Below are 27,143 nucleotides of genomic sequence, written 5' to 3' on the forward strand. Positions count from 1 at the left end.
AGACCAGAAACAGACTTCTGAGGCTGCTTTCAAAGCCACATCTTGCCCACCCCATCTACTTCCACATAGGAGCCCCTCTAGAAGCTTCTACCTTTTCACCATCACTTAGGACCCATTGCACACACCAGACCTGGCAACTCCACCCACTGCCTCAACCTCCCTCCTCCCTCCCTAAGCTGACCCCCTCTTGCTGCAGGGCCAGATCAGAGTTCTCTCTGCCAGAGAGCCTTCCCTGGGTGCCTCTGCCTACACAATCTCTAGCTTCCCTAGGGTCCCATGGCACACATCACCAGCACCTTTTGCTCTGCCCCTCGGTGGGCTCAGGCCCTTGTGTGGTTGCTCCTCTCTGAGTCAACCTCTTTGCCCGAACCCTGTCTCCAGCCTCCCCTCACTGCCCTCTGCAGGTCTGGGCAAAGCAGTCTCTCCACAGAGCTGCTGAATTGGTGGTCTGGTCTCTGTTGGGAGAGCCTCAGGCAGGCAGACCACAGCTCTGTTTTCAGCTTGTTCTCAACATAGGCTTGGTTCTTCTTGCCCTGCTTCTTGCCCTTCTAGCCCTCAGGCCAGGCCATCACCCAGCTCTCCGGCTGTCTACCACCTTCTGCCCCCTGCCTTCACAAGAGCCCCTCCTTCCACCAGGCTGCTGCCCCCCATCACAGATTATTCCACACAACTCGGATTGTTCTCTCTTTTCTCGCATGTGGAACTCCTCAGGCCTGGAAGACTAACCATCTGCTGCCATTTGCTCTTCTGCGGCTTTTCAGTTGGTATGACTTCGGTCTCTCTAACTAGACAGTGGGTTCTTCCCAGGCCTGCCCTTTCTCTGCTGCTTCCAGTGGGAGACTGAAAGGGCTGGCTGAATCAAGAGTCACTGCGTGGTGAGGCCTCCGAGCCCAGCTGTGCAGGCTTGGGAGGCTACACTGCTGTGTGTGTTCTCATCCTGGGCTCTGAACTCCCGGGAGAATGTCTGCCTGGGGCCCTGCAGCTCCCCATCCTTAGGGCTCAGATGAATGAATACAGCATCGCCTCCCACCCCAAACCAGATTAGCCATCGGTGTCTAGAAACCCCATCTTGAGTACCTACTGTGTGCTCGTGTCTGCCAAGATGGCCTGCAGAGGAGGAGGAGGGGCCAGATTACCAGGTTCCTGCCCTTCACCGGTTCACAATCTAGATGGAGAGAGAAGATTCGTAGGCAGGACAGCCAAAGCAGGCCTCAGGGTGTGAGGCCACGGCCAGGGCTGCAGAATGCAGTGGGTGCCATTGGGAAGGAGAGTGAGGGTGGCCCCAGGGAAGGGAAGGGAAGCTGAACACAAAGAGGGCTTCCTGCTCCCTTGAGGGGGAGGACCAGAGGGAAGTGAGGAGCAGGAGGTCATGGTAAGGCCTGCAAAACTACACCATCTGAGCCAAGATCCCCACCACACAGGGCTTCGTGATATCCCCGTACATGAATCAGCAACAAAAATGTAAACCCCAAGTGCAGAGAGAAAATGAGAAGCGACTGTTCCCAGCTCCCACTTCCATTTGCCAGCCTTCTCCCTTTCAGTGGAGGGAATCATTGTGGCCATGAAGTGGCACTTGAAGAAAAAGTTTTAAATCTGTTTAAATGCCACAGGGAGCAATACTTTGCCCCCATCTTTCCCTAGTTACATTTCTATTTGATGATCTAAGGTTAAAAAAAAAATTAGTTCAGTCTTTCTAGACTATCAAGGGCAAGGATACCAAAGAGGCAACCTAACCATGTTTCTTACTATTATCACCAGGGTCCTGCTCCTTTATTACATTAGTTTGAGACACCTGTCTGTGTTATTTTATCCCCAATACTCTGCTGTGCCAAAGCAGTAGGAGCCTAAGAGATCCAAGCTCTGTGCCTTTAAGAGATCAATGCCTTGGCAGAAGCAGCTTCTGCCGCTGTTTACACAGGGTAGCTCAGTTATATGGGGCCTGGTGTCCTGGTTGCTTCGGCCCCAGCAATGTGGGGACTGGTGGGGCATTTCACCACATAGGGGCCAGAGAGCTAAGCCTCGAGGCACGTGTTACCCCCCCCCCCCACTCCTAAGGAGAGACTGTCCAAATCCAAAATAAGCCATCCTCAGGTGGGAGAGAGGGGAGGGTGAGGTACCTTCCTTAAGGAAGAAGGAGCTATCCACACCTTTGGGTCCACATGGGAGAGGGCTGTGGGGGGGGGGGGAGGCGCAGTCCTGGAGGGAGATGATGCTACACCTTATGGCGGGCGTTCGGCATTTGCACAGGCATCCAAAATAACCAGATGCCCCCTTCCATTACCAACTCCACTCTCCCACTCACTCCTGCCCAGGGACTGCTTTTATTTATGTATTGGCTATTATTATTAATAATAATATGAATAATGAAACACCTGCGAATAATTCACTTGGACCTGGGCGGGGCTAGGGTGGTGGCAGGAAGAAGTGGAAGATAAACCACAGCTGCCCTCCCCTGTGCAGGCCCCTCCTTTCCCAGCCCCTGACCCCAGCTCACTCCCTTCTCTTCCCCCAGACCTCCCTTGGCTTTAAGGCTTTAAGGATTTAAGGACGGACTTGGGGGGCAGGGAGAGAAAGAGAGACCTTAAGAAGGAATTACTCTCCACCACTCCCGTTAGGGCAGAAAATAGATTCCACTCCATTGTGAGATCTTGGGAGGTAAGCGCCAGCACCACAAGATGATGTTAGAGGAGATATTTTGGACAAAGATATTGGCCTCTGCTGATGTGTCCTGAGGGAAAGGTGAAGAAGAGGTCTCAGCCTGGTAGGTACACACACACACACACACACACACACACACACACAGGCAGACTGTGGATACAAACAGGGTCTATGTACACATCCACACCGCATCCACAAAAGTACCCACAGTCCTGACAAGACATATGCACGCACCTCCAAGCCACCAGCTCAAACCCTCCATGTGCCTACCAGGGCCATACCTCCCTATTACAGCACTTCACAGGCACACGGAGCACACAGCTACACTGCAGAGAGGCTCTATGTGTGAGTTTCTGTTCGATTCCATCAACGTGTGCGATTCTTAGGCCATCATATAACAGTGGATAATGTAAGCCCAGAACCGAGTTATGAATCAACTATACTTACACACGATTCCATCAAGAAAAGACAGGAGAATCTTAAAATGAAAGGATGAAGTTCCACAGTTCTCAGAATTGTACTTGCTGTTTGGTCACTCGCCCTGGATCCTCAGGGAGAGGTGTCCCAGGTGGGCTCGGGGCCTGGGGCTGCGAACCTCAGGGCCTCCTCGGGCCTCCTCCTGGCGCCGGAGAGCTCCGCGTTGTGGTTGAACCAAACGGGCTTGGTCTCGGTTTTCAGGCGGATGGGGTCTCATTTCTTTAAATAAAATTTTAAACATACTGTCTAATAACGTCATGTAATCCGAGGGCAAGAAAAGAAAGACCCAGAACACCCGAAGGGGGCCGGTGGGGGTCCGGCCAGGGTCAGGCCAGCAGCTCTGCCCCCGCAACTCGCGGGAGAGCGGGCGCGTTATTTTAATTTGCCCGGCTTCTGAAGCCGTGGAGAAGAGGCCGCCCTGGAAAAGCAAATGTGGGAGAGGATGAGGGGCAGGTAAATATCATTAAAATGAAAATCTGCTCTCCCAACCCAAGTTCACCACCAGCATTCGCCCCCAGAGGCGGGGCTGCTTGGACCCGGCTCCCGCGCCGGCCACTCCCTCTCCCGCGCAGCGGAGGTTCTGGCCCTGGCGGGCCCGGTGGGGAACCCGGCAAAGTCGGGCTGGGCGGCCGGACCCTCGGCTCCAGCCCGCAGACGCGACTCCCAGCCTCGCACTTGTGGAGAGGGAGGCGCTGCCAACGAAACCCGCGGGGGCAGCGCACGCCGCGCGAGTCTGGGTCCGGTCGCAGCCCGGATAGCGACTCGGGGGCTTTATTTCTTTGATGGTGGGTTAAGAAAAAAATTTCAATTTGAACCAGTAAAGCAGACGAGGGCAAAATTAAGCCGGTCCCTAGCGCTGGCTCACCGACCCGGCACGGCACCCAGAGCCTGCCTCCTTCCACGGCGGGCGAGCGGGCCGAGGCGCCCGGCTCCTACCTTCCTCCCGCCAGCCGCCTGCCGGACCAGCCGCCGCGCTTCGGGGCGGGGGAGGCCGGCCGGGACGGAAACACCCACCTCCAGCCTTCCAGGCGGGCTGGGACGAGGGTCGGGCCCCGAATCTCTACGCCCCGTCCCCCCACCGAGGCCCAACTGCTCCCCAGCCCCGACCTCCCAGGTGGCTCGGGTGGCGGTAGATGCCGTGCGGGAAGGCGAAGATTTGGGGCTGCTCTGGCAGGTTGGGGATTCGAGGAAGAAAAAAGCAGAGAGACACGGAGAGAAAGAGAGCGCGCGCGAGAGAGCTCTTGTCTATAGATTTATCCACATAATATATATTTATGTAGCTTTTTTTCTCTCGACACTGATCAATGCGCACTCGGATCGCTGGGCGGACTCCCTCCAAGCCGACTCGCTTTTTCTAGTCTAAATAAATAAATAAATAAATAAATAAAGGGAACCAGATGGGAGAAAAAAAGCGCCCATTCCACCTCCGCCTTCGCCGCCGCCCCGCCCGCCATCCCTGCCTTTGCTTCGCCCGCCTGGCGCCCTAATAGAGCGCAGCTCGGTGGATAACGCCCCCCCTACATACCCACACGAAAATGAAAATCAATGTTTTAAAAATACAAAAAAGTTGCACCTGCTGCTATTACAAAAAGAACCCCCAAAAGGCAAAGAGGAGGCCAGCAGCCCCGTTCCTAACGGGCACCCGCTCCCCGCGGCCGCCGGGCCCGGAATCTCAGCGCCTCCCGAAGAGCCATGCGCCTGGCGCTATTTATAGCCGGGGGCTGTCTCGGACTGTACCACCGCCGCTCGCCGGGGCCGCCGACGGGGGAGGCGCGGCGGGGCCGGCGCCGCCCCACGCCGTCCTGCTCCCGGCCGCCGCCCGCCGCCGCGCGGGAGCCCCCCCCCGTCTCGCCCTCTCCGGGCCCCGTGCCCCCCTCCTCCGAGCGCGCTCACTCGCCGCCCCCACCCCTGGTCTGACTGGGAACTTGAACCGGTCCAGCCTGTTTAAACGGAAAGGACAGAGATCCTGTCTGTTCAACGTAAAAAAAAAAAAAAGAAGAAGAAGAAGAAGAAGAAGAAGAAGAAAAAAAAAGAAAAAAGGAAAAAAAGAAAAGAAAGAAAAGAAAACGAAAAAAAAGAAAAGAAAAGGGAAAAAAAGAAAAAATCAGATCAGACAGAAAAAGAGAGAGAGAGAAAGAGAGGGAGAGAGAGAGGAGAGAGGGAGGGAGAGAGAGCGGGGAGAGGAGAGAGAGAGCGCGAGCGCGAGCGAGCGAGAGAAGAGAGGAGAAAGAGAGAGAGCAGAGAGCGAGAGGAGAGCGAGGTGTAGAGAAACCGAGGGGGAGAGAACCCGAGTGTGTGTATGCGTGTGCGTGTGTGAGCGCGAGCGAGCTTGCGAGGGAGAAGAGCGAGAGAGTGCGAGCGAGAAAGAATAAAAGGAAAGAAGATTTTCTCTATGTATATAAAGATGGCCACGTTAGCAAACGGACAGGCTGACAACGCGAGCCTCAGTACCAACGGGCTCGGCAGCAGCCCGGGCAGCGCCGGGCACATGAACGGATTAAGCCACAGCCCGGGGAACCCGTCGACCATTCCCATGAAGGACCACGATGCCATCAAGCTGTTCATTGGGCAGATCCCCCGCAACCTGGATGAGAAGGACCTCAAGCCCCTCTTCGAGGAGTTCGGCAAGATCTACGAGCTTACGGTTCTGAAGGACAGGTTCACAGGCATGCACAAAGGTGAGTGCACCTTTCCCTCCCAACTTTGCCGGGGAGAAGGAGCGGGCGGGCCGGCCGGCCGGCCGGCGACGGACAAGCGGGAGACTGCGCGAGAGGGAGCCTCGGGCGGACGCCGAGGAGGGAGGCGCTCGGGCAGCAGAGACCAGGACTGGGGTGCGTGGGGAGCTGTTCGCTGGGGCAAGGCTGGGTTTTGGGCGAGGAGCTGATAGAAGCGGTGCGGTGGGGAGAGCAACGGAAGCAGAATATGGAAAGAAACAGAGAGAGGATCGAGGGGAAACGGGGCTTGGATTTTTGGGTGCAGCGACTTGAAAGATTGGGACGGGGACAGCTGCACTGGCCAAGCCCGGGACGCTGAGCAGACTGGCGGGCGCTCAGCGGGCCGGGGACCGAGGGTGCTGTCCATCGCCGTGGTGCTGAAAATATTAAGAGGAGATGGTCTCCTCCTTCTCCGCTCCGGGCCAGAGTAGCAGGAGCGCAGCCGTCTAAAAAGAAGAGAGGTGACAAATTCGGGGAGATATTTTTATTTTGCTATCAATCTAACAGTAAACTCTCCCTGTCGAGCTATGTGCCTCAATAATCCGGTTGTGGTGTGAGTGGTGGGGGAGGGGGTGTTTGATGTTTGAAGGAAGGAGGGACAAAACCTAAGGCAAGATTTAGCAAGGAACCAGCCATCCCCTGGGTGGAGTGGGGGGTCGGGGAAGCCTGAATGATCCCCTTCTCAGGAAAGCGGAGCTTTGGGGGGAAAAAATCTGTGTGTGCAAGATATGCATTTTGAAGGGTGTAGCCTAAATTATCCCAAACTCACCATGCAGAGAGGTTTATAGTCCATTATTGCTCTCCCTCGAAGCAATCATTGCTAGTGAGTGCTTGGGGGAGGGGGAGACAGAATAATCAAAGAATTAAAACCCAGCAACTTTTTAGGAAAGTGGTCATGAGAATTGTCTGCAGCCTGCCTGTTTTCTCCTTGTTTTATTATCTTTAAGGCAGATCCCCAAACGTGTTCAGTTGTAGAACGTGTGTGGGTGGCTGGTGGGTGACGAAATTAGCCCAGTGCTCCGCTCCCTAACAGTAATGTATAGGATGTGCAGTGGGGATTAATCCGGGCTGGAGCTGTGTGGGCAAGTTAAATGCTTTCTGAGAGAGATTGATCGTCAAGCAGGGAAGGAGCACCGGGCTAAGGAAGTTGTAAGGGATGTGTATGGACGTTCCGTTTTTAATAAACAGTAGTGTGGAGAGCCACTGAAGATCCTGTGTTAGAGCTGGTGGTTTTAAAGATGAAAACACACACACGCACACGCACACCCACCCACACAGAGAGAGCAGCCTCATCCTTGGCCACAAATGGGCTATGAACAGAGCTGATCCTCCGGCACATTAGGTGCAGAGCGCAGAGCTGTCTGGCTCTCTAAGCAGCAGTGGTTTTCACTATCACAACCTCCCTCCCTCCTCCAGCCCTCCCTTCATCCGAATACTAAGCAGAGCTCCAAACTCTTCATAGTTGGAGTCCCAGAGAGCAGTTTTTATTGGCTTTAGCATCTTCCAGCTTGCCTGCTGAGGAGTAAATCTTAAAGTTAATGGCATGTTGAGTAGCACAGAAACACAGCAGAATGGAAATATACTGGGTTTGTTGGGGTGAGGTGAGGGTGGGGGCTGTAATGGAGAGACAAACCAACCTTTCTCCAATATGGAGAAAATGTCTGTCTGATCAGAAGAGAGCCTGGAAAGGTGAAATGGGGAGGCAGTCTTTGAAATAACATTTGTTTCCTTTTTTCCCCCCTCCCTCTCAAGTCAACCATATCTTTGTAGTTTTTCCCTTTCCAATCAAGCTCCCTGGAAGCTAATCAAGGTTTGTATCAAATCTTTGTCATTCTAATATGTCCCCAGATTTAAAATAGTTATAATGAAAATTTAAAAAGCATAAATAGGGAAATCTTTTGCCTATCTTAATGATCAGTTCTTGTGGTGATTTAAGATTTTAAAGTTAAAAAAAAAAAAATCAGAACCCACCAGAGGCAAAAGACAGTTGTGGAGAGCTGAGCTTCTTAAGAGATCCGGGTTTGGAGCACTTTATTTACTTCTTTATTTCAAATGAAGATAAACTTTAACAATATTCCTTGGTTTCTTCTCACAATCCCTTGCTGGTATCATCACTATGTTTTTGATGTTATTTGGACTCCCTTGTATTATAGCAAAGAAGTAGAATTATCATCATTTGCATCAGGAAGCTAGAGAAGGTTATATTATAGTTATTTCATATGTATCATATATATACAATCACATATCTGGCCAGGATTCCTAGAACAAGCAAAACTTCATTTTCTAAATAATTCTTCCCCTAAACTGGCTCAGTCAGTCGCAGGCAGGCCCGTTGGCTCCGGCATGCTGGGTGTCTCGTTGTCGCAGCTCACCCTTCAGAGCCTGAGCATATATATTTTTCCCTATGAAACTTCCTGCCTCTCTATCCCTCGGATTTTTATAGGCAAGGTTGGGCCACAATGTCTCTAACAGTGCCTGGAAGCTCCAGGAGAGCTGAATAAATGAGACAATCTCTAAGGTCTGGTTTATTCAGTCCTAGAAGAGTTTGAACTCCTCTTTCAGAGATACAGCCTGATTTATTAGCTAATCCTGATAAAATAAGCCTCCGGCCACCTTAAAAAATTACTTGCTTGCCATTGGTGATTAATTACTTTTAAGTCAGAAAGCATGATGAGGCTTGAAGAATGAGGGTTGCATTTGGCTTCTAAATTTTCCCCAACTCTAAATTGACAACATGAAGCTAGGGATAGAAACATGCCTTTGTTAAGCCTGGTTTCAGGGCATGTTTGTGGCTCTTTCTTTCCCCTTCTTGAATTTCTAACTTCTAGTGAATCATTCTGGGATAAAATTGACAGACATGACAGGATATTGACCTCCAGTGTGGATGGCATCTGCATGTTATGGGCAAAAAAAAAGAGAAAGAAAGAAAGAAAAAAGGAGGAAAAAAAGAGAAGAAGAGAAAAGAAGAGAAAAATAAGTAAAAATTAAATTAAATGCATGAGATTTCAGGTGGGTATCCATTTGTTGGCCACCTGCCATTTCAGGTAACTAAAGAAGGGAGGAGTTCTAAGGGTTAATGGAATACCTGCCATGCGTAGAGTGAACCTTAAAAGGCAATTACTCCAGTCAAATTGGGAGTCTGTGGAGGAGGGAGTGGGTGGGTGTTGTGGAGCAAACCCAGCCGTTGCAGAGAAAGGCTGTTGGGCTGGGGAGGCAGCAAATAGCAGTTGTGGACTGGGGTAATTATTGTAAAGGTAAATTCACCCCCTGGAGACCAGAAAGCACTTGGGCAGGGGCTGGGGGAGATCTGGGTGCTAGGCAGAGAGAGAAAGGAAGAAAAAAAGCCCAGAATTACAATTCAAAGAAATAACACCTAAAGAGGAAAACCCAGTTTAATGCAAACTCTCTGGGCTAACTCAGAGTCTTCTTTTCTCCCCCCATTAGAAGCACTTTGAGAAAGATTGTTTTTTCCAGGTTCCAAAGAGAAAGATATTGTACTATTGATTAAAGAGGAGAGAGGCAAACTCCCTAGGTAGCAACAGAAGTGAGCTGAGGACCAATTTTTCCCCTTCGTATAGAATTTTTCTCCCTTGGGGAAAGGAAGAGGTCACCCACTAGTCTAATTCTTTCCTTCTCTCACTTTACATTTATTTCTCTTTTCTTCTTTTTATTTCCTGGAGAACAAACAGAAGCAGTGACTGAAAATACATACATACGCATACCCATGCCTGCTAACACATACACATACACAGTCCGTGGATCACACATGAACAAGCCAGCAATCCATTCATAACTTTGGTCTTGTCTAGCAGGATAGGAGGCAGCAAAGACTGAGTTACTGGGAGACATAAAGACTAGTGCTCTCTGGATAGCCATATTATAATGCATTATCTTTGAAGTCATTTAAGTCCAATTTAAGTGGGATTTAGTATAATATTTATGAATTAATGTAATCTAAACATAGGGCTGTCCCCAAAGGTTTAAACAGCCTTTACTACTGATGTGTGCTCGTTCCCGGAGCCTGCGATGCATTTCAATCTAAACAGTCAAGCCCATATCACAGTCCCTCTTGTTAACCAGTCAGAACAGATCTGTGCCTGGGTAACCACTCTGCACTGAGATCTTCCCCCACTGCATGGAGGAAAATCGAGTCTACTGGCAGCCCCAGAGTGCTCCCAACCCAGGAGCCACAACTGCAGGGACTTCTGCCCCTTATACTTCCCCACTACATCCAGAGGGAGGGTGGGCACAGAGTAATGGAACCTTGTGTGGGTTGAACTCCGGAGAGTATGTCATTTGAAAATAGACTCATCACCAGATACACAACCTCTCATTTCAATGGTACCTGAGTAAGAAGTGCCTGAAGCCCCTGGGTTTGAGTTTGAGGTGCAGCTGGGAGAAAGGGAAATGGCAAGTGTTATGGTTGTTTTGGTGATTCTTGACCATCTTCATAAAATCATGTCTCATATTTTCGTTTAAGATGTAGCAATTCTCAGAACATCGAGTTTCCACCGCTTGACTGTAGCCGAGAGGGCTCCTTGGTTTTGTTTTTATTTCCTTAGATAGGTGAATTAAAGCCAGTGAGGCTCTATTTGATTTCAGATGAGTCTAAGAGACAGTGAAGCTGGAAGTATCAGCATGGGCATCAGCTCAATTAAAGATGAACTTTAAAAAAAATTTACTTTGAAAAATAAAAATTCAATCTGTCCAGGGAAAGACACTGGTAGAATGGTGGGGCACACACCTACAGTTTTTAAAAAGAACGATTTGACTTGTGAGAAAGAGATATGAAAAACGAGGTAAGAATAACATTTTAAAAATTACAAATTTCACCGAAGAAAATAAGTGCTGGTGGTCATTACAAAAGTAATGTAAACCAAAGCCACAGCCCCCGTAGAAAAACTCCAAACCCCAGATGTTTGTAAGTATTCTATTTAGGAGCAAAGAAAAAAATTACTGGGAAATAATTGATTTATTGAAGAGACCAGTGGTTATTTGCTGCTTGTACATAATTTCATTTATCTTTTAAAGAGACTCCCTTGGAATCAACACACAGATAAATTAATATGCACATGTGCCGTCTATGCATCCATGTGCAAGCATGACTAAGCGCATCCCACACATATGGGAACCAGGGCTGGCCTAGATTTCACTGCAATTCAACAGGGAGATGTTAACACTCTTTTCCCCCCTCAGCTTTAATGGGAATTCTAGATTGGGTTCAAAGAACCCCCTTGGCATACTTTCACTCTCTCCACCTACTCCAGTTGGCTGGATGTTTGTGGCTTCTCAAACACAAAACAAAATAAAGCAAAAAGAAAGGCTTTTCTTAAGTAAAGTCGCAGCTTGAAAAAAAAAAAAAAACAACCCAAAGGAGCACAATTACAAAAATGTATGCCATAGATATGTGCCCCATAATGCAGGCATATTGTAAAGTTGTCAGAGTGCTTTCAAAGAGCTGGTTTCCAGGGGGCACTTTGGCTGCCCAGTGACCACGCCACACTCCAGGGACTTGAGCATGGCCATCACTCTCACTGTTGTTACTATGATCATCCTCATTATTATAATTCATGGACCAGGGTGGGAGAGGGGCTTCTAAGTGATGCCTGAGAAGATACCCAAAACACCACAACCTTCACTGAGGAAAGAGCTGGTCTCACTCCCCTCAGATGGTTTTGGGGAAAACACTACACAGCTCACACGTCATCCGAAGGTGGTCTGTTTCCAACCTGACCCAGGAAAGATGTCTTTGAAGGGGACTTGGAGTAGGCAGGCTGCAGAAGAGAGGGAAATGTAACGGAAAATGAGGCCCCAAATCATAGGCAGAGCAAAAGGGAAACTGAAAGTTGTAGGGCCCAAATGCCAGCCGGAAGCTGGGAGTGCTGGGTGACAGCAGCTGAAACGCAGCGTTTCTGAACTTGGAAGGGAAATCCCATGTGACATGCAGAGAGAAGCGCTAGAGAGTGTGAAAATCTGTATGTGTCTGCGGGTCCTGGAGGGCTGGGGGAGGGACGATGCCACAGCCTGTGTGGGTGTTGGTGAGAGTGTGTGTGTGTGAACTTCTGTTTGTATGTGTGTTTGTGCATCCAGGGAAGAGATGATAAAAGCAAATGGCCCTGGAATGATGTTAGGGGTAGTTTTCGTCTTGTGAGGCAGTATGCATGACTAGGGAGATGGTTGATGGAGAAAAGGAGAGAATGTGGGGAGGATGACGCTGTCCTTGTGATTACATACGTGCTTCACCTCAGAACTCATAGCTTGGATTTGTCAATGATCTAAGTTCCAGTGTGGAGATGTGCTCTTGTGTATCTGCCTGATATCTCCACGCAAAAGTCCAAGTTTAAAAAAGGGTTCCATCTCCCCCCACTCATCACCCTTCAGATGCTTGCCTGCTCTGGCTCACCTATTGACTCATTTTAGAAATGACCTTCCATCTGGGAGCTGAGTGGCCAGCCGCAGAACCCGGCTCTCTGCAGAGATAATTCCCGCCACCCACTGCATTTCTTACCCCACCCGCTGCCCCTTGGCATCCCAGCCCTACTTTTCTCTTGTGGTGTTTACACACACACACACACACACACACACACACACACACACACAGGATTTGACCAAGTCAGTCAAGCTAGCCCCTCCAAGCAGAGTGCTGCATTTTCCCTCCATGCAAGGAGGGAGTGGTAGGGACCCTCTTTTTGGTCTCTCCACAAAAGATGCCCTCCTTTTGGTCTCTCCACAAGAGATGCACATTCATCCCCTCTACCTTTGCCTTTTTAAATTCACAGACTCTCCAAGAATCACAAAAAGCATCTAATCTTAGCCAAATAACCTAGGGCAGGGGAACAGAGCCCCCAACTTAGTTGTAACCCTTTTATCATCAGCCTTCATCTCCCCCTTTTCCTTCTCCTCTTTGCCATTAAGACACCCTCAAAAATCGCAAGGTGGGGCCTAAAGAGAAAGATCCACATTCCACTTGGCAACGTAGGGTGTGGTTAGAAATGCCAGGACAAAAAGACAATGATGAGGATAAGACAATGATGACAGAGGAATGTCCAGAGTTGTTGTGCTTGCCCTGAGGGCTTCCTTGTTGCCACGCATCCTGGTCCCAGTGGCCCCTGGATGGGTGTAAAGCCTCAGCCTCAGCGTTGCCCGCAGGAACCAACTTGGAAGCCATGTGGAAAACCCCAGGGTCACTGTCCTCTTTTCCAAATCCCTTTGGAAGTAGAAGGGGATGTTTTCGGGACCATATGCTCACAGGCCTTCTCCCCCTCTACTTGCTCCATATTTGGTTTCTCTTATCCTCCCTTGCATCTCCCCTCCAGCATGAGCTGACCGACGCTCTCAAACAGAGCGATTCCCAGCAGCTCAGCTCAGGAACAAATCCTACGTGGCCATCTGCAAGATGTAAATAAATGGGTGCCCTCATGGAGACAGACGTAGTTCTGGTTCTGTGAGGACAGAACAGCCAAAAATATTGATCAAAGCTCAGGAAAAAAAATTGATAATGAGCTGGCCTCCAACAAGAGTTTAATTGACAGAGACTTCCGAAGGCCGGCTGTGGACAGTGCATAAACTGACCACAATGTTACTTTATTGCAATACACTCTGCTTTAATTAATTATCGCCTTTGTTAAAAGCGGCTCCAGATCAAAGGTTTCTAGATACTTAACAGATCTTACTAACAAAGCCCCCCGTGCATTAGGCTATCCCCCGGCTCTCCAGTGAGGCAAGTGAGTTTCTTTCCCATTTTCTTACCTCTTAAGCTGTTGGCTTCTTCCTCTTTGTTAAAGATAAATGGTTCCTGCTGCACAGCCTCCCTGTCCTAGGACAGGGATTTCGAGGGGTGTTGTCTGCAGAGGGCAGGGGGCTGCCATTCTGCAGCTATTTCTAAAATTACACAACTGAGACTAGCTTCACCTTTGAGTCTCTCTGGCTGAAATGGGGAGTGCCAATAGAGGAAAAAAGAACTTACCAAAATGCAGAAGGTGTGTATGTGTGTTTGTGTGTGCGCACGCACGTGCACAAGCGACGGCGTGCACATCCACATAAATATTATGGGATCGATGCATTTCACATCCGCTGCTCACACCTCTTAACTTCTCCCTCCTGTTTCTTGAGCACCTGTGCTACTGTCATATTTCACTCTGAGAAATGCTCTCAGCTGAAGCGTGCATGGATGATGCTGTATCGAACCAAGCCATTGTTTGGATTCGATTGTGGAGTCCGGGCGCCCGTTGAAGGATTATCCTTGCCTGGGGTAGGTGGTGCCTAAAGAATTCACTTCTCAAGATAGGATGGGAACCTCACTCTCCAGAGTCCCCAAAACCTACAAACTGTCAGGTGACTTACTTGAAAGCAACCCTTGGAGTCGTTGTAGGCAAATCTGAATGCCATACGTGGCTGTTTGTTCATTATTCTAATTTAATGATGCAGTCACACCTAATTAATCCATGTCTGGTTTATTCATACACTATGTCTGAGGATCCAAAAGATTTCTCTAGCTAGCCGGCTTCCCTTTACAGGGGCAAGTGAGGGGCTCCCCTGACAAGCGAGCGTGTCTGGGTGCAAACAGGAACAGATCCCTGTCGCCTGACTTAATAGAGGTACTGTCCCTGACACCCCTGTCCATGCAGGTAGGAATAACAGCAACCACAGAGAGACGCCGCAATGAGATCCGTGTGCCCGTCCTGACACACAGGAGCACACAAAGTGTGCGTTCTACCCCAGAACCCTTCTAATAGGTAATGGGCCACACCCGCGGCATGCGATAAATAACCAAGTGTGTCAAGCATTCCTCTGATCAGGAGTTTCAGATGTAGAGGGTGGAGAAGCCAAGCTGAGTCAAACTCCTCTCTCTGCCCTTAAGAAAGCGGAGCCCGATTCGTTGCTGCCACTGCCCAGATAAAGAGACTGAGGCTGGAAGCAGCATGTCCCCAGAGTCAAGCCTGCAGCATGGCCTTCAGCACACCTCCCTGTGCCTGGTTCTGGCCAGCCTGCTGCCAGCAAGTGTTGCCGCTGGCCTGGCAGGTACAGTGAGAGAACAAGGCATCAACCTGGTAATATCCTTATAAAGCCAAGCCTCCTGCGCAAGTCCTAGGAGACGAGAGGCATCCAAAGATCAAACACTACATCACAGTGTATTTGTAGGAACTCTCTGATTCTGCTACCTCCCTATAATGCTCTAATTGACTATTTGATCAGCTCTAAAAGGGCCGGTGTGCAAGACAGACTCATACACACATGTTCATATGCACACTCACGTGCATACTCACATACACATGTGCACGCACACATTCATACACTCCCCACACGAGCCCCTGCATGCAGACTTTGTCTTGCACACACTGCCGTACCCACAGCAACTCCTCTAACAAGGGTAGATTCTCGCAGGAGATGCTTGAAGGTGAGTGAAAAGCGCACACCTAAGACTGTTCATGCCCTTCCAGTAATGGGCTTATCAATAGCTCTTAAAGAAATGTGACAGCCAGCCCAGAGTGATTCAGTTGTGTGGACAAAGGTCAGCATATAGATATCCATTATTAATAATATCAATATCTTGGTTGACCAATATAACCAGAAACTGTATCATGTCGCTGCTGATGGGTGAGGCTGGGAGGGCTCCAGGGCAGCAGCAGGAAATTATACCCATGTAAAATTAATCATATTGACTGGTTCTAAGAATATACGGAGAGGCGACGATGTTGGTAGTGCTTGCCATGGTGGGAGAGGGGGACCTTAGTCCCAGAGGCTTCATGGTCTTGAAGTCCTGGAAGGAGCCCAGGGGGAATGGAGGCGTCCCTGGGTGACCGATGAGAACAGTCTCCCTCATCCGGCCTCTGCTTTCCAGCGGGGTGAGGCAGAGGAGAGGTGTTCTCTGAACAGGAAAAGAAAGAAATAGGATCCCCTAACCATTATCCACCCAACATATCCATATCTTTCTGTCAAATCAATACTTGGCTTGGCTTTGTCTCACCGGATGAGGCACAGAGAGCATCCTTGCACCCGCTGTGTGAAGTGGTCCATCTCCTAGGGGGTGTCATGAGCCTGAAGCAATATCCCCAGTTCTGTGGTGGGATACTGGCCCAGGGAGATGCCAGTGTGTACTCCTCAACTTAGAGGTCCCAGGAAGAAAGGCACCCAATCAAATCAGTCCCCATGTTTGGGTTCTTGGGACCAGCAGAGCCAGGGGCTCAGAGTCTGGTGGGGTCAGGAATATTCTGGACTTTGGAAAGTCATTGCTCACTGAGGTTCACCTCCTGTCATGGTGAGGAGGAAGGAAAGGGAAGGCCATTGTATCTTGGCCTTGGAATTCCCTTCAGGCATGCCCCTGACCCCTCACTCCCATGCCTGCCAGAGCCCCAGCTCAGGATGTTCCTGACCGTCCTTGGCAGCCCTGGGCAGTATCTGGAAGGGAGGAGAGGAAAGGAGAGAATCCCAGTGGCTGGGGGCTCCTCAGAAGAAAGGGAACAGGGCTGGCAGGGAAAGCCCACTAAGCCTTTGGATCATTCATCCTCTCTGTTCCCAGAGCCTGTGGAGGCAGCCGGAAGGGAGCCTGCCGTAGAGGCCAGGTCCCGTGGTTGGTGACGGATAATATGAGATGGACCTTGAAAGTGCAAGGGAGAGAGCTTCAACCATAAAGGAGGGTGAGGAAGTGGTGCCCATGGCTGGAATGGAAGATCAAGGTTCTGAGGGCTGGATGCGCCCCTTCCCAGAGGGAGCATTTGGGCCTCAGCCAATAGGCCACATCTATCCTCCTCTGACCTGTCTCCCCTCCCCCCGGCTGCAGACACACTCAGAGTTCTGCCCACGCGTGCTTACCCTCAGCCCTCCGACCAAGCTCCTTGGCCAGACTCCGTGCTCCCTCCCCAGTGCTAGTGGCCCAGACTTCCTAGCAGAGGCACAGCCCCCAGACCACCCAGAACAGCTCCCAGGTGTCTGGACTTGCTCCCAAACCAGCCCAGACTCGGTGCAGCCACCGGGGGCCCGTGAGGAGGATGGGTCCTGGCGCCAAGGTCGTCCTCCATCCACAGCGCCTGCGCCCCCTCCTGGCCCCAAGACCTGGGTCTAAGGAACTCTAGGAGAACAGCCAAGAGTCCAGAAGCCAGGCCCCTCCTCTAGACCCTTCCCCTACCTACTGTGCGTGCCCCTGTCCACCAGCGGTCGCCTGCCATCTGACGGTGAGAGGGAGAACTTGCTGCTCTCCAGCGCGGGGCCCCTGCCGAGCCAGGCGCCGCTCCTGAGGCTGCCCGGCTTGCCCTGGAGGAGCGGCAGAGTGGACCTCTCCCTCGCCCCTCTCCTTACACCTCACAGGGTGCCGATGGGCCACTCCTCCTATGCATGGGAGCCCTCTGCTCCAGGGGGAGGCCCGGGACCCTGGGCCAGACCCCTCACTGGGCCCGAGCGACACGAAGGAAGAGAGGAGAATCAGAAAATCCAGAAAGTATTGTAGTTTCAGTGGGAATGTGAGTTTTGTTCCATTTCCAAAATGAACGATTAGTTTACAGTTCAACATGGGTTTTATTCTTTTTTAAATTTTTAAAAAAAGTTATTAATTTATTTGACAAGAGAGAGACAGTGAGAGAGAGAACACAAGCAGGGGGAGTGGGAGAGGGAGAAGTAGGCTTCCCGCGGAGCAGGGAGCCCAATGCGGGCTCGATCCCAAGACCCTGGGATCATGACCTGAGCCGAAGGCAGACGCTTAATGACTGAGCCACCCAGGTGCCCCTCAACATAGGTTTTATTCTTAATTCCATATTATTGGGCACCAGAATCTTTTCCATACTCAGGACTTGTAAGGAGTCTAAATCCAAACTGCTATATCCCTCAACTTTTGCAAATGCCCCCCACAGGACACACACACACACACACACACACACACACACACACACAGAGGCATGCACACTCAACCCTGTGCCTGATGAAACAGATCTGGGTGGAGGACCGATCACCTAGGGGTCAATGGCACACGGGCCACCAGGTCCAACAGAGGCTGGGACCTCAGTCACAGTGGTCATGAGACTTAGGGAGAAAAGCACAGAGGTACTGACTTATGTCCACGCTTCATTTTTGTCCCGATTTTAAAAAGTCTTTTTGTGGAAAAATAAGACCTTCTTTATGCTCATCTTAATTATCTCAATAAGTAAACTGTTAGATTTATTTTATTTTTTTAAGATTTATTTGTTTATTTTAGAGAGACAGTGGGGGAGGGGCAGAGGGAGAGAATCTTCAAGCAGACTTCCCGCCAAGTGCAGAGCCCAAGGAGGCGCCCGATCTCAGGACCCATGAGGTCATGACCTAAGCCGAAATCACGAGTTGGACACTTAACCGACCGAGCCACCCAGGCGCCCCTAAACTGTTTATTTTAGAGTCAATTCTGTTGCCACTGTGTTGAACAAGTTTGAAAATCCACTGGAATGAGAAGGAAAGGGTGAGGCCCGGGACAGGGCAGCTGGATGTGTCCCTAGAGAGAGGACAGGAGCAGGAATTACAGGGCAGTGTCTCAGTGCGGGGGAGAGCATGCCCTTAGGCTTCAATGAATGGCACTTGGCAGATGTGGTTGCAGTGACGGACAGCAGAGAGGGGAGGGGAGCATGCAGGAGCAGGGCCCCAGGCCACACCCAAGGAGCTGGAGCCAGGGAGCAGCTAGACTCCTGTCCCTTTGGCATGAAACCCCTTTCTGCCCCTCACACTGTAGCCAAGGCCCTAGTTTGTTTCTCCCTAGTTTCTCAAGTTTCTCTACAAAGCATTCATTAACTCTGAACATTCTGAACTGTCTCAGCTGAGCCGATGCTTAAAAGTCTGGCCCACAGCAGTGGCCACGTAGCAGGGACGACAGGGTCCCCGAGGCCAGCGGAGGCAAGAGAAGAAGCCTGCTGAGGCAAGAGCAGGGACGTCATCGAACCAACTGCAGTTGGTCTCTGCGACACCCCCAAACGTCCCCTCATGGGGCAGAGGCAGGCTTCTGCAAAGTGGAGAGCATATAAGGCATTCCAGTCTGGTGGGGGGGACACACCGCGCCCCGCACGGGGAAGCCCTGGGTCCCATGGGACAGATACAGTCCTCCCTCAAGGAGGCACAGATTCGTGTACAACTCAGGGGCTCTGGAAGTCAAGCTCTCCCCTTGGAGGGTGGGGACGCACCCTCACCACCACGACCAAATAACTGGATGGGACAGAGGGCAGCAAACCCACAAATATAGAGGTACCCAGTGCATAGGCCCTGTATGAGGAATGAGAGAATCCCCCAAAAAGAAGTAATAAGATAGGAGTACAGGCTTCCTCCTGCCCAGGGGAGCTTGGCCCTGGGCACCCAGGTAGTAAGAGGTGGCAGAAGCCAAGGCTGGTACACAGGAACGAGACAGAGCTGGGAGGCTGGATTGCTGATGGGCCCCATTGCTTTGTTTCGTCTCGTCATTACATTTCGGTTCTGTCCCACTGCAGTGAAGTCTCCTTCTCAGGCTAGTGGACAAAGGACTTTCTCACTTAGAATAAATCAGGACCCACCACCAGTCTGACTGAGGGAGAAGCGGTGGAGGTCAGGACTAGATGAAGAGGTTACAGTTCTGTCCCAGGAAGTGAGTGACACACACAGGACCTGCAAGGGCTGGCTTCACCAGCTTTGGGGCTGCAGTGTCCTTCAGCTGTCCCATCTGCAGCCCACTCGGGCTGAGAAATTACTCATGGAATATTTAAACCTGTGGCCAGGTTCCCTGTCACCAAGGCAGGCATCCAGATTGTCCCCACAGGCTCACTCAGCTGAATGTCCCAGAGATAAACTAAGAGGTTCTGGAGGTTAAAATCTTCCCATGCCCTCCACCCTTCCTCTGTGCCCATCCCCAGCTCAGGGATGGCTGGGGGCAGCTGGGCAGTGGGGATGAAGCCAGGGAACAGTGCTTCCTGGGGTGACAATGGCCTTGCAGTTGGAGGCATCTTGATAGATCCCAGGAAGAACTGCTCCCAGTGTGAGCAAGGGTGCTAGGACTCCTGGGCAGCCCATTTACTGTGGGGGAACAATGAGAGTTTCTCCATCACCGGGAGAGAAAGCCAGCCCAAAGGAGCAGGAATAATGAGGTGACCTCTGGGGCCCCAAACAGCAGTGTTGTAGCCGATTTTTTAGGGGAGGCAAACGCTCCTCTTTAGGCCTTCCACAGACCTTGACTCCTGGCATCTTCCTGACCCCAGGGGGGTCTCAGAGGGAGAGCAGACCCAGACTCAGTCATGGAGCTGGAGTAACTGCTCCACTACGCTCCTGGCAGGGCATGGCAGCCTCCTCTACTCTCCCCCCGGCTACCCCCAGGCCACATACCCCAAGCCCCAGCACTCCCAGGCCTCCCCGCCTTCCTGGGACAATGGCCCTCAACCCAGAGTGACCTCCTTTTCCTATCCTTTCAAAGTCCTGCCCCCTGCTGATCTGACAAATCAAACTGGGCAGATGTGTCCCTGGCGGCTAATGGACATTAAGGTGTTACCATCTCTGGTGACATGTGCCTCGTACAAGGACCTTTTAGAGCCTGGGCTGTAGCCATAAGAAACATCTTTAATGGGGGGATCTGGGCACAGGTCAGGCTAGAGGGGGTCACCGTGAGGCTGGGAGGCCCCTGGCTACTCGTAAGGGCACGGGTCTGCCTGGCCTAAAGCTGCATCGCCAGGAACGCAGGATTCCTCCTCCGGTACTGCAGGGCCAGGGGGACCCAGGCGGCTGAAGGGCTCATCACCCTGCTCCTCCCCCAGCAGAAGGCCGCCTTGCCAAAGGTCTAATCAAATATTAAACATGGTCCGTAAACTTAAACCAGTGTCATGTCTGAGTGCGAGACTCTCCCTGACAGCAGCCCAGCTCGGGGATGTTTCTAGCTAGCTTTGCTTGGGTGCTGGGGTGGAGGCATCTTCATTCATGCCCCATTGGAGGCAGGGAAAAGGGAGACAGAGGGGGACCATGGCAGAGAGTGAGGCTCATGGCTTTCCTCCTCCCGTGTGTTATTCATTTCCTCTGATTTTTATCTAATCTCTCCTGATTGTTCTGGTGAAACTTAATAGACAAAGTGAATTTTTATTACATCATCAATATAATCTCCAGCTAATCAGCAGACACGGGGGCCACCGCAAGCCCTATAGCTTCTCATCTGGCTTCATAAATAGTGGGGACAATCACCGCCAAGCGATACTCTCCCACCTCCTCCCGAGAGGGCCCTCTCCCTGCTACTCCCTTTCCCCAGACCTATTCCTGGAGTTTCTGCCTTCCCAGGGACCCCTCCGGCCCACTGGGCCCCATTGCTGGTTCATGGAGATTTCTTCCCCCTTCCTATTTTTCATTTTCTCCCTCTCGGCTCTAGCAGTTAAAGTCACAAATCTGGGGCTGGTGTCTCAAATGCCAAAATAGCCTAATGTCAAATGGTTCTGAGGCTACTTCCCTCTGTGCTATAGGAGTATGATATGTCATAAGATATTATGTAATCCTATGGATCACAGTACATACTATAAAACACATTATATACCAAATTAAGTCGTATGTTACACTGTAGCTATGTAACCTAGGCACTGAGGTGTTTTGGGCATTTAAAGTCAAACCACGCATATTATGTACTGTATCATAGATGCTAAATTATATATTTCATTTCTATTACAGTAGGCCTTCCATTTATATAGTATTTTAATCTGTAAAGTGCTTTCTTTTATATTACCACTTTTTATCCCTATTGCCACCAGCTATAGTTGATACCTTTTACATAAAGAAAAATGGAAAAGGGCTCATGAAGGAAAATTACAATCTGGTCAAATCCTGCCAGGATACAGCAGAGCAGCTTAGGCTCAGAACCGGGCTGGCAAGCCAGGGAAGGGGGCAAAAGCAAACCGATGGGGGGCAGAGGCCTGGCTGGCAGGTCTCTGACCAGCTAGGCAGGTCCCCGAGGCCTGGCCTGCTGCGCAGCCCCTGGCCCAAAGGCAAGCATAATTTAAGAAATGATTTGTTTGAGGCTCTTCCCCCACACCTGCCCAAAGTTAAATGTGAAATGGAGTCCCCTTCTGAGACATCGCCTTGAAAGGCTGGCCTCGTTCAGTAGCCTGAGACTATCTTCTCCCCTACTCTCCTGGGAGCCAGGCTACGCTGCTCTACGGTGGTCTTGATTTCAGAAACCAGCAAACGTCACTTAGAGTCAAATCTCGTAAGTAAGGTGGGTGACGAGGCTAAGGAATCTGGCTTTGGGTGTCCACTCCATCGGCTTTTGGGGGGGAAGAGAAATCCGCTTCTTGCAGGCAGATCAGAGCTGGCTCCGGGAATGACCAGCCACCCTTCACGAAGTCAGACCTGCAATTTCTGTGCACAGGGCTATTCCCCGGATCTATTCAGAGGATGGTCTGCGTGCGTCTGGGGGTCATGCGCAGGCTCCTCCGATTTGGGCCTGATGGTTCAAGAGAGGCCTCTGTCCTCCCAGGGGCCCCTGGAAGCAGGCGGGGTTCAGTGCTCCAGACCCTGCCGGCTGCAGATGTGGCGGGTGCCCCACGGATGCACTGCATCCAGGAGCTGGACACCTGCATCTCTGCCCCGCTCTGCTGCCTCACTCCGAGTCTCAGCTTCCTCCTCTCTTAAATCACGGCAGTGACACCAGCTCATCCCACCTCTTAGGGTCATCGTGTGGATGGAATGAGCTGAGATGAGGGAAAATGTGGTGAAAAAGTTAAAATCTCTGGGGTCATTGTCATGGGTTAAGTGCCAGCACCCCCATCAGACCACAGGAAGCTCTCACCGTCCTGCTGTCTTGGAAATAGGACGACAGGATGACATCAGGGCTCAAGGATGGACGGGAGGGAGTATTGACCAAGCGCCTACTACATGACACACACCCAGGGCTCTCGCTTATTTTATCTCATCAAATCCTCGTGACAAAACTGCGACAGAGATGTCAGTGTGCCCCTTTGAATGCCAAGGGAACGGAAGCTCTGAGGGCAGTAACTCGACCCAGGTTACGTGCTAGGGAGACGCGGAGACAGAATTTGCTCCCAAATTCGTCGTGTTTTCCAGCCCACCACATTTCTATGATTGCAGCTCCCTTTACAGATGTAAATAAAGATCATCTCTTGCATCCCCTTCCTTTTATAGATGGGGAAACTGAAGCCATGTGACATTACAGGCTAATGTTTTCTTAAAGCTTCCTCACTGCCTTCCATGGCTCCGAACACACACACACACACACACACACACACACACACACACACACACTCATGCAAGCATGCAGACATGTCAGGGATGACTGACACGCCCTCATACAGATACACATCTACACACACATATAGACACATTCACAACTAAATACACACTCATAGACACACAGAGGAACACACTCAAATATGGACATTCAGAGCAATACTCATATACGTAAGTATACAACCTCTCAAAAATACAGCTAATACCAACACGTGCACAAGATTTCACAGATACATACACATACAAACATGCTGACACACACACATGCACACAGAGATACACACATGAACATACACACATCTCATAGACCTGCACACTCACACACCACTCCGTAATAAGGCTTAACTCAACAAAGACACAATTAGCTACATATCGCTAGCAGGAGAAGTAAAACCGGCTGGTTTGGAGAAAGGAGGGACAGGGTCCTAGGCCAGAGGCCAAAAGTCCTCTCATTCACTCCCATGTGGCCTAGGAACCCCATAAAGGCCACAGCCAAATTCTCAATAGAAATCAACAAATAAGCAGAGGCATTAGCTGAGATTGCTCAGTCTGCAATCTCCCTCCTGCGTCAACCCACACGATCCCAGCCAAAATTCTGCTCATCTGACCAAGACCAAAGGCAGGTTCTGGAGAAATGTGGGGCAGGCCTTGCCAGGGCCACCCAGGTCGGCCATGGCCAGGTCTCACCTAGGTAAAGCCGGGCCTGTGAGCAGAGGTGCCTCAGGGAAAGGCAAGGGGAACCGGGAGGAGAGTTGCAGGTTCATAGCCAGTCTGTCCCGGAGGCTGGCCTGCAGGCTGTCTCACCTTCGAGGCTCAGAGCGAACGCTCATGTCTGCACACCAAGTCCTCTGGTGTCCACCCAAGCCTGCTCCCGGCCTGCAGGGCTCCTGTCATCCCCGGGACTATACCTGGCTCAGGCTTGGCAGAGAAAGTGGCCCTGTGCAGCTGTCCTAAGAGAACGCACACACGCGCACACACACACACATGCATGCACAGACACACACACAGAAATGGGTTAGCAATGGCAGGGAGCTCATCAGAGAACGGGAAACCTACGGTTTTCTTTTCTTTAGAATAAAATCCTGAGGATCTGGGAATGAGTTCACTAAACTTGCACCATTGAAAGGATGAGCAGACCATTTGGGAGGTGAGCCTTTCCCAGAATGAGGGGCAGGACCGCTTTGCCACGCACAGACTTGAGCCACGCGTGCTGGGTAGGCTTTGGGGTGCCGTTGGTTTTGGCACGTGTGTTCTGCCCTCTCCCCCATGTACATGCCATGCTGACGCTGTAAGGGGTGAAGTTTTGTGGGCACCTCTGGGGACTGCGGCAGAGAGAGGGCTGGGAATGTCCGTGGTGTAGCTTATGCTCCTGGCATGTGCTGGGTCCATCAGAGGCATACTGTGTGGTTACCTGTTGTCCCCTTGCGTTTTGCATTTAGGCTGTGTCTTGTGAGTTTCTTGTGTGTGTGTGTGTGTGTGTGTGTGTGTGTGTGTGTTGGTGTCGTGTGGTTCACATATGCATGTCAGGTGTAGGAGAGCTATGTGTTCTGCCCTGGTTCTGGAAAGAGAAGGGAGGATGCAGATAGGGCTCTCTCACTGTACCACCAAGAACGCAGAACTCCCTTGTACTGGCATTTGCTTTCCAGGTGAGCCCCACCCTTTCTTCAGACCAAGGGTATCTCATGCGAGGAGTAGCCCTGCCCCCATCCTAAAGCTCTGGGTCTGAGCAGAGCTCCAGAATCATCTGCAGCCTTCATTGCAGCTACTGTGAGAACAGTGCGTGTCTGTGTATGTGTGCACGCGTGTGCATGTGGTATTGTGTGTGTATGCACATGCACACACACCATCTTCCTTTGAGCACACTGCAGTCCCAGCCAGGGAGCCACAGGCAAGGACACGTGTGCACGTATGTGCTCATACGTGCTGAGCGTCTGCAGGCCTATGTGGGCTGTAACAGGCTCGGGTGGACCAGTTCTTAAGTGACAGATTGTGTGTACATCTATGACTAGAGTTTCTACCGAGTGCATGTCAAAAACAGCAGAAAAGATGGGTCCAACTCCCTGGGTGGGCGATCCTGCCGCTCTCTGCCAATGTGAGTGAGGACGGGGTCTTTCTGAGGGGCTCTGGCCAGGGTGTGGAGGAGGAGGGTGGGAAAGGTCTGTGGGGAGGAAGGGTTCTGCACACGTGTGGTTGTGGGCAGCCTAATTGAGTGGGACACTAAGTGAGACTGTGTCCCCCAGAGACCTCGCTGCTTTCCTGGATGCACGGCTGGGCCATCTGCGGCATTTTCTCACATTCTGCCCACAGATTCCCCTGGGAGACCGGAAGAAGAGGGGGTTGGGGTTTCTGGGCTCCCCAGAAGGTAGCCTTGAGCACCCAGCTGCCCTTGGAGACAACTGAAAGTGCAGGGCCATGCGTGTGTGTGTGTGCGTGTGTGTGACAGAGACAGAAACAGATAGAGACAGAGACAGAGAGAGGGAGTTGGGGGGGCAGCAGCTATGCGAAGAGAGAGCCGGCCCTCCCCACTGCCTCCATCTGGGTGGGAGCAGATGGCGCTCAAACCTGACCAGCAAGGCCAGAGGCAGCGCTTGGAAGCAGTGTGTCCTGAGGGAAGGACAGTGCAAAGGAGGGCCAGGGTGGGGCTCCTGAGAAATGCTCTCTGGCTGAACGCATCACTGCCCTCCTGGATCTGTCCTTCTGTCCAGACACAGAGTCCCTGAGCCCAGCCCACACATCTACTACAGGTGACCTGTACCTTTGCTTCATCTCGGGGCTATTTGGGGGCTGATCCAGCTCCTGGGGTGCAGACATAAAGGACAGGCCCTCCCTGAGCCCCACCCATGCATGAACTCGTTTTGCTCCAGGCAGTGTGCTGGAAGAAGGCCAGTCCTACCTGCTCCCCATGGTCCTGGGGTCTCAGGCATAGATTTAGCTCTTACCTCCTTCACTCCTCTGAAGAGAGCCACCACGCTGGCCCCTAAGTGCACTACCCTGTGCTCAAACCCAGGGTTGTCATCTTGTGCTTTGCCTGAAAGACCTCAGCAGTCAGCTTGGGGGCACCCAGAGCCCTCGGAGGAAGCCTGCCTTGTCTTCCTGCAACCGAGGCCAGACCCAGAGCCTCCCCAGCATCTCCCAGGTGCGCTGTGTCAGAATCCCCTGGGAATCTGGTGGGACATAAAGATCCTGGCCTCTTTCCCAAGGCCTTGGAATTCCCTGAATAGGGGTCCAAGGACCCTACAATTGGAGAACAGTGCAGAGGTCTCTGTGCACATCAATGCCTGGTCCCCAGAGCCACCTTCTGGAGGCTCCCCAGCCTCGTGGTCAGCTGTCAGAATGCTGAGGCTTCCTCCTGCCTCAGAGCTGGACACCCTCCCAGCATCCTGTAGCTTCCTGTGCCCCCCTTGTGGCCACTGGCCCTCGGCCTTCCTCCCCTGGGGAATGACCTCCCACACTGCCAGGACCATGTGCTTGCACCAGAAGACCCCTTCCTCGGGCTGTTGTCATAACTGCCAGAATGACATGTCCCCACGCGTAGGAAGAGGGCCCTGATCCTGCTCTTCTACCTGACCCTCCCGTATGGGCACATGGAGACCCTGCGTGCAGATACACACACACACGCGCGCATGCACACACACAGGTACACTCACACGGAGACAGGCACACACCTACACTCATACACATATGCATTGTACACAGATACACGCAGATGCGCACACACAGGCACACACTGATACATACACGGTCCGAGCTATCCTGCTCCCACCTGCTCAGCACCTCACACAGATTCCTGGGCCTTCCCATACCGTGTTCAGTGGGAGGTGAGGCCTCTGGAGGTAGCACAGGGGCTGTGGGACAGGCAGGGCTGAGGTCGAACCCCAGCTATTCCACTGAGCAGCTGGGAGACCTTGGGCAAGTCACTTTACCTCCTAGGCCAGCCTCAGTTTCTTTGTCTGGCAAATGAGAATATACAAACTGCCTAAGTGGGTTTATTTTGAGGATGAAATGTGGTCATCTAGGCAGAGTATTTGGCACAGCACCGGCACCATGATAAGCCTGCAACAAATCGTAGATGTATCACACATGAAAAAGGAAAAGACGTCAAAA

General features: G+C 51.5%; 1 protein-coding gene and 1 long non-coding RNA gene across 51 annotated transcripts in view; one reads left to right on the plus strand and one right to left on the minus strand.

Moving 5' to 3' along the window:
- LOC118521132 (uncharacterized) overlaps positions 1-3,696 on the minus strand; it is a 175,525-nt gene extending 171,829 nt beyond the window's left edge. Inside the window, exons 1-2 of the long non-coding RNA XR_004910005.2 lie at positions 3,106-3,696; positions 1,082-1,165 (exon numbers count right to left, since the gene is read on the minus strand). This is a non-coding gene — a long non-coding RNA (uncharacterized LOC118521132). The remainder of the gene's footprint in view (positions 1-1,081; positions 1,166-3,105) is intronic.
- A 1,684-nt stretch (positions 3,697-5,380) lies between these two features.
- Positions 5,381-27,143, plus strand: part of CELF4 (CUGBP Elav-like family member 4) — a 292,503-nt gene continuing 270,740 nt past the window's right edge. For all 50 annotated transcript variants that reach the window (XM_078060395.1, XM_036069471.2, XM_036069476.2 and 47 more), the window contains exon 1: positions 5,381-5,813. In XM_078060395.1, coding sequence (XP_077916521.1) covers positions 5,528-5,813 — 286 coding nt within the window. In that variant the 5' untranslated portion in view covers positions 5,381-5,527. The remainder of the gene's footprint in view (positions 5,814-27,143) is intronic.

This window comes from Halichoerus grypus, chromosome 13 (genome assembly GCF_964656455.1).
Source record: "Halichoerus grypus chromosome 13, mHalGry1.hap1.1, whole genome shotgun sequence".
NCBI lineage: Eukaryota > Metazoa > Chordata > Mammalia > Carnivora > Phocidae > Halichoerus > Halichoerus grypus.